This window comes from Chrysochloris asiatica, unplaced genomic scaffold, assembly GCF_000296735.1.
Source record: "Chrysochloris asiatica unplaced genomic scaffold, ChrAsi1.0 scaffold00017, whole genome shotgun sequence".
Taxonomy (NCBI): Eukaryota; Metazoa; Chordata; class Mammalia; order Afrosoricida; family Chrysochloridae; genus Chrysochloris; species Chrysochloris asiatica.
The window spans coordinates 30,957,753-30,964,820 of record NW_006408535.1 but is presented as its reverse complement, the minus strand read 5'-3'; the positions used below and the strand labels follow the sequence as shown (position 1 = coordinate 30,964,820).

Sequence of the window (7,068 nt, the reverse complement as noted above, 5' to 3'; positions counted from 1 at the left end):
ATAACCATATGAGCCATTTCCTTATGAGTTCTGTGAGATGTTGCAGTGAATTAAGGAACCCAAAGCCAGGAGGGACAGTACTGAGAGGAGGAATCATTGATGTTAGAGATGAAGGAGTAGTTCAGCCATTTGGAAAACTGGACATTTGGAACTGCCTCATAGGAACCAGTTGTGTTAATCCCTATAAGAGATTAATCATGTAAGTTTTATCATTAAACTTGCTTATATGATATCTCAGTGGATTAAAGAGTCACAAAAATGGTAAAATTAGAAAGTAAAGTAAAATTGATTCCTTCTCAGAAAAGTCATAGTATGGAAATTCCACATAGAGCAATGTATTAGGAAAAGACATTGGCTTAGGAAATGCTACCAATTATTCTTTCTCTTAACAAAGGACCATCTGACAGCTAACTGGTGTCTTAGAAATGAAGATATAAGCCTGATTTTTGGTAGCAGAGGAAAACATCCATTTAAGTTTAGTGTCGTCCACAAGAGGGTGCCTTTTCCTAGCACATACATGTTTCTTGGTTAAATTCTGAGACGTCTCACTGTCAGCTTTTCACTGTGACTTTAACTTTTCCTCACACTAAGACTCCACGGCACATAACCACCACCACCAAGCAGGCAAGACCCAAAGACACCAGAAGCTTTAAAAATGAGTTCTTCAGGATTGGTGATTGTGCTATTCTTAATATTTGGTAAGCATAGACATTTTTATTTTGTCGTTTCAGTGTAATCTCTAACTGTAATTCTCTCTGAAGAATAGAGCCTAAATCATACCCAGGGTAACAGAACTTTTATTGTTATTTTCTTCAGGAGGAAGTTATGCAGACACAGTGACCCAGACAGAAGGCCAAATAACCCTCTCTGAAGGATTTTCTCTGACTCTGAACTGCTCCTACACAACCACACAGTATCCTGCCCTTTTCTGGTATGTCCAATACCCTAATGAAGGTCTACAGCTTCTCCTTAAAGTCACAAAGGCCGGTGAGAAGGGAAGCAACAAAGGCTTTGAAGCCATATACAACAAAGAAGCTTCTTCCTTCCACTTGGAGAAAGCCTCAGTGCAAGACTCCGACTCAGCTGTGTACTACTGTGTTCTGAGTGACACAGTGACAGGAACTGCAGGGGGAGCTGAGCACAAACTCTGAGCAGCACAGGTGGGATTACTGAGTCTCTAAACAGTGATCCAGGAGCTCTGGTAGCGTAGTGGCTACGAATCGGGCTGCGAACCTTAAGGTCAGCGGTTCGAAACTACCAGCCGCTCCGCGGGAGAAAGATGAGGCTTTCTACTCCCGTAAAGATTTACACCCTCGGAAATCCTGTACAGGGTCGCTATGGGTCAGAACTGACTCGACGGCACTTAACAACAACAAACAGTGATCCACACTTGTTTAGAAACCAAGAACTAGTAGAGTGTGTTGTCACCAGCCACCCACCCCAGACACTCTAGTTGGTATGAAAGCCATCCAAATCCACTCTATGAACACATCAGGAGAACAAGAAGTAAACATACCCCACATAAGATCATTCAATGGTGAGCCTGAAAACAATCTGGTATCAAGTAATTTCTCAACCAGGGCTGCAATTTGGAATTTTGGAAGTATAACAACTCAAGATGTGTTCATTGTTATATAAAATTTTAGTCCTCAGATCTTGTCCCCAGAGTCCTGGTGTGGTGCTGTAGGGTAAGCACTGGACTGCAAGATCGGCAGTTCAAACTCACCAGCCGCTCCTCAGAAACCCTATACAGGGTCACTGTGAGTCGGAAATGACTTGACAGCGCTTAAAAACAACAGCAATCTTGTCTCAAGGAGCCCTATTGACATAGACATTAAGCACAAACTGAAAGGTGCTTTACAGAAGAAAGATATGACAGTTTGCTTCCCTAAAGATTACAGCATTGGAAACCCTATATGGCATTTCTACTTGGTTCTATAAGGTTGATATGAGTCAGCAGTAGATTTGGTTTGCATATTAACTTTGATTCAGGCCATCCAGGGAGATAGTGCAACCTAGAGTTGATGAGGTTGTACATGCCTAATGTGTCCCTGACAAGCTGGAGCATGAAGATGTGACTTCCTCGGGAATCGTTGGTCTAAAAAATAATAAGTTCATTAAGGAAGAAAGAGATGTAAGGAAGGAAGGAAGAGTCCTACATATGACCATATGGGGATGGAACATTTTTTTAGTGAAAATTAAAATGTAGAGATAGACCAGTGTTCTATAAAAGACATGACTTATATCTAAATTCTGTTGAGGTCTCCCATCATGAATAATACTTCAGTGAAGCAACTTTCTAGCAGTAAGAACTGCTTAAGGTAAATGGACAATGTCCATAGTCTGGTGAAAGAAAACTCTATTAGCTTAAATTCTTCATCTCTAGATTGTTGGTTATGATTTGTGGGGAGGTATGTGGTCTGAAAGTCAGACAAGAGCTCCTAAAAGTTGTATAAAACAGAACAGTTTTTGTAAGCGTAGACACACAGGAATAAGGAAGAAACATTAGTCAAATTTCAGATGGACTGGCAGGCATTTTCTTCCCTTATTTGGAATTATGGGGAAACTTTGAATTAGATTAAACTATGAAAGTCTTGAATGACTAGTTTAGGTTTCTGTTTCTCGAAGAGTCGACTGGTTGACTTAGATTTTGGCTCATCAGAAGATTAGGCATTTAGGAGAAACAAAAACTTAGGCTTTGGTTTGCTATTGTGGCAATAGCCTACCGTGCACACAAGGTTCAAGTAGCTTGGTGTTTGGTTGCTAACCTAAAGGTTGGCAGTTTGAATCTACCATGGGCTTCACAGTTAGAAAGATGTGACTATCAGCTTCCATAAAGATTATAGCTCTGGAAGCTCCTAGAGACAGTTATATTCTGTTCCGTAAGGTTGTTATGAGTCAGAATCTACTTGATGGCAATGGAGTTATAGTCAGGTTAACTACCCTCATGCCCTCCACTACCATACACAGCAAGTACTCATCACTACTAGGACAAGAGACTAAAAATACACATTCTGGAAACAATGTTTGGCTTTGGGGACACCATGTAAATCTGAGAATGTGAGTGAGGTGTCAAATAAAAAAAAAAGGAGAGCTATGTTAATATGCTGGACTGCAAAATTGGCTTAAATTATAAGGTCGGTGGTTCAAGCTCATCAGGTGCTCCTAGGAAACCCTAAACAGGGTCACTATGGGTCAGATCTGACTCAATAACACATAAGAACAACAACAATAACATATGAATTCCTATGTTCAGAATTGTCAGACCTTCAGCTCCTGTCTTTCAATCAACTTTTGCTTGGATATCATTTACATGTAGCTAGAGGGTTACTAGAACATTCCTTTCTTTGAAAATCTATAAAAATAGCCTTTCTCTAGCCTACAATGCACACAAGATTCAATTAACTTTTTTTTAACCCCAACTTTTTATTGTTAATTGACTGAAGGAGTACAGAGAAGATTATTATCAGGTTTGTATTCCACAATTCATATAATATGCTTCATGTCAGTGATTGTAATTCCTCCATGTAACCAGTTATCTCATTTCCTCACTGGGGTTCTTATTTCATTCCACCCTCTTTCCAATCCCTTCTCAAATTTATCCTCAGGTAAATATTGCCCTTTTTGATCTTGAATGGTTGACCATTCCATGGTATGCATCCCTTACTAGGGTTGTTGCCATTTCTGTATACCTACCTATTACTTGTCTGAAAATTGGGCTATTAGGATGAGTTCCATAACAGACCTGAAAGATGGTTGAGGATCACAGTATCTGGTTTCTTAAATCTCTTTTTGAAAAGTAAACCCAATCTTATTTATAATTTTGAGATTTGTTATATATTTTCTCCCACTGTATCCAGGACCTTAAGCCTTGACTTGAAATATTGAAGGAGTCCATGGATAAAATATTGAATGATGCAGAAAGCATCCAGAGAAGATGGAAGGAATACACACAGTCACTGTACCAAAAATAAATGGTCTATGTTCAACAGTTCAAGAGGCGGCATATGATCAAGAACCTATGATATTGAAGGAAGAAGTCCAAGTTACACTGAAAGCATTGGCAAAAACAAGGCTCCAGCAATTGATGGACTACTAATCAAAATCTCTCAACAAACTGATACAGCACTGGAGGCACTCACTCATCTACACCAAGCAATTTGGAAGACAACTACCTGGACAACTAATTGCAAAGTTGTGTCTATATTTGTGCCCATTCCAAAGACAGGTGACCCAATGGAATACAGGAATCATTGAAAAATATCATTACTATCACATGCAGGTAAAATTTTGCTGAAGATAAATCAGGAGTCCTGGTGTGGCTCTGTGGAATAAAGCACTAAACATCAAAGTCAGTTTGAATTGTAAGGTCGATGGTTCAAGTTTACCAGCAGCTCCTCAGACACCCTATACAGCTGGATGGCACTTAACAATAACAACAAAAATTTAAAAGCAGTTTCAAAATTACATAGACAGGGAACTACCAAAAACTCAAACCAGATTCAGAAGAGGATGTGGAATGAGGGATACCATTGCTGGCATCAGAAGAATCTTGGCTGAAAGCAGAAAAGACCAAAAAGATGTTTACTTGTGCTTTATTGACCATGAGAAGGCTTTTGACTTTGTGGATCATGACAAGTTATGGACAACATTGTTAAAAATATGTGTTCCAGAGGACTCGATTATGTTCATGAGGAATCTGTACAGACCAAGAGGCAGTTCAACAAACAGAACAAGGGGAAACAAAATTATTTAAAATCAGGTAAGGTATGTACCAGGGTTGTATTCTTTCGCCATACTTATTCAATCTGTATGCTGAGCAAATAATCCAAGAAGCTGGATTATATGAAGAATGTGGCATCAGTATTGGAGGAAGGCTTATTGCAACCTGAAATAATGCAGATGATACAATCTTGCTTGCTGAAAGAAAAGAGAATCAAAAACACTTATTGATGAAGATCAAAGACTCAAGCCTTTATTATGGATTGCACATCAATGTGAAGAAAACAAAAGTCCTCACAACTGGGCTAATAAATAACATCATGAAAAATGTAGAAATGATTGAAGTTGTCAAAGATTTGATTTTGCTTGGATCCACAGTCAGCACTCAGAGAAGCAGCAGTCAAGAAATCAAACAATATATTGCAATAGGCAAATCTGTTGCATAAGACCTCTTTAAAGTGTTCAAGAGCAAAGGTATCAATTTGAGCACTAAAGTGCACCTTACTCAAGCCATGGTATTGTCAATCCCCTCATATGCATATGAAAGTTGGACAGTGAATACAGATGACCATAGAAGAATCGATGCATTTGAGCATCGTTGTGTTGTGGAAGAATCAGAGTACACAGAACTGCCAGAAGAACAAACAAATTTGTGTTGGAAGAAGTACAACAGAATGCTCTTTAGAAGTCAGGATGGCCAGACTGCATCTCTCATACTTCCAACATATATTATCAGGAAGAACCATTCCCTGGAGAAGGACATTAAGTGTGATAAAGTGGAGGGTCAGTGAAAAAGAGGAAGACCCCTAGCGAGATGACTGGCACAGTGCCAATGGCAATATGTGAAGTGTAGCAACAATTGTGAGGATGACACAGGACTGGGTAGTGTTTCCTTCTGTTGTGTGTAGAGTCTCTATGAGCTGGAACCAATTCTAGGGCACCTAATAACAGCAACAATGCAGGACCTTCGAGTGTGATCTCTTTCAGAGCAGTTGGTAGTGGTAGCTAGACACTGTCTATTTCTTCTGGTCTCAGTGTCAGGGTGAGTGATGCTCACATGTTTCATTGGTCCACTGGACTAGTTGATTCCAAGCATCTTCAAATTTTTATCACTCTTCTTTCTACTTTACATGGAGAGACCAATAGTTGCATCTTAGATGGCTGCTCATGAGCCTTTAAGATCCCAGTTGCTACTCATCAAAGGAGGACATAGAACATTGCCTCTGTTGATTTGTTGTCCCCTTGGATTTTTATCCCAAGTCCCCAGGCTCAGCAACTCATTGCTTTAAGATATTTGATACTATCTAAGAAGTTTTCAACATTTTGCCTGCCCCTGTATGCTTCACCATGTTCATAGGTGGATTTGCAGCAGAGGTAAGTACTCATGTACAAATATTCTTTGTTAAATTCTTATATGTTGTTGATATACTTACACTCTTTCTCCCATACCCATTCAACCTATGTGTCTATCTGTGTAGAACACTTTTATTCCAAGGTTGTGCATATAAACGTATTTACCTCTATCTCTTTTAACCCTTGCATTCTTCCCAGGGTCTTCACCTGCCTTCATCATTATTCTGCCAACCTTCCTCTTCTTGTGTAGTGCCCTCCCCATCACCAAAGTTGATATGTGCATACACTCTAGTTAGTGAATTACTCTCCCTTCCCTTCCAGTCTTGGTATGCATAAAAGAAGGTTTCTTTTAGCATGAAAACCGTTTATTTAATTTTTACAATAGTGGTTTCATGGAATATTTGTCCTTTTGTGATTGACTAATTTCACTCAGCATAATGTCATCCAGGTTCACCCATGTTATGAAGTGTTTTGCAAATTTACCATTATTATTCAGCATTCCATTGTGTGTATGCACCAAATTTTGTTTATCCATTCTTCCATTGATGGGTGTTTAGGCTGTCTCCATTTTTTTGCTATTGTAAATAGTGCTACACTGAACATGTGTGTGCATGTATCTACTCGTGTCATAGCTCTTATTTCTTGGAAATATTTACCAGAATAAAGATTGCTGGGTCAGTTGGTATTGTTATTTCTAACTTTTTAAGAAAGTGTGATACTATTTTCCACAGTGGTTGTACCATTTTATAATACCACTAGCAATGTCTCCCAGTCTCTCCACACCTCTGTCAGCATTTGTTATTTTGTGGCATTTTTTTGAACTTTGCTACTGACACTGGGGCGAGATGTTATCTCACTGTTTATTTGACTTGCATCTCTCTACTGGTTAACAGGAGTCTTGGTGTGGCATTATAGGTTAAGCACTAAATCACAAGGTGAGTTTGAACCTCAAGATTGGCGGTTCAAACTTACTAGTTTCTTCTCAGAAACCCT

The 7,068-nt window shown here is 39.2% G+C and overlaps 1 protein-coding gene across 1 annotated transcript in view; it reads left to right on the top strand.

Annotated features, from left to right (window-relative positions):
* Positions 1–6,069: 6,069 nt before the first annotated feature.
* The window catches only part of LOC102824287, an 18,237-nt gene continuing 17,238 nt past the window's right edge, over positions 6,070–7,068 (top strand). Inside the window, exon 1 of the mRNA XM_006835537.1 lies at positions 6,070–6,096. Within this exon, the coding sequence (XP_006835600.1) occupies positions 6,070–6,096 (27 nt within the window). The remainder of the gene's footprint in view (positions 6,097–7,068) is intronic.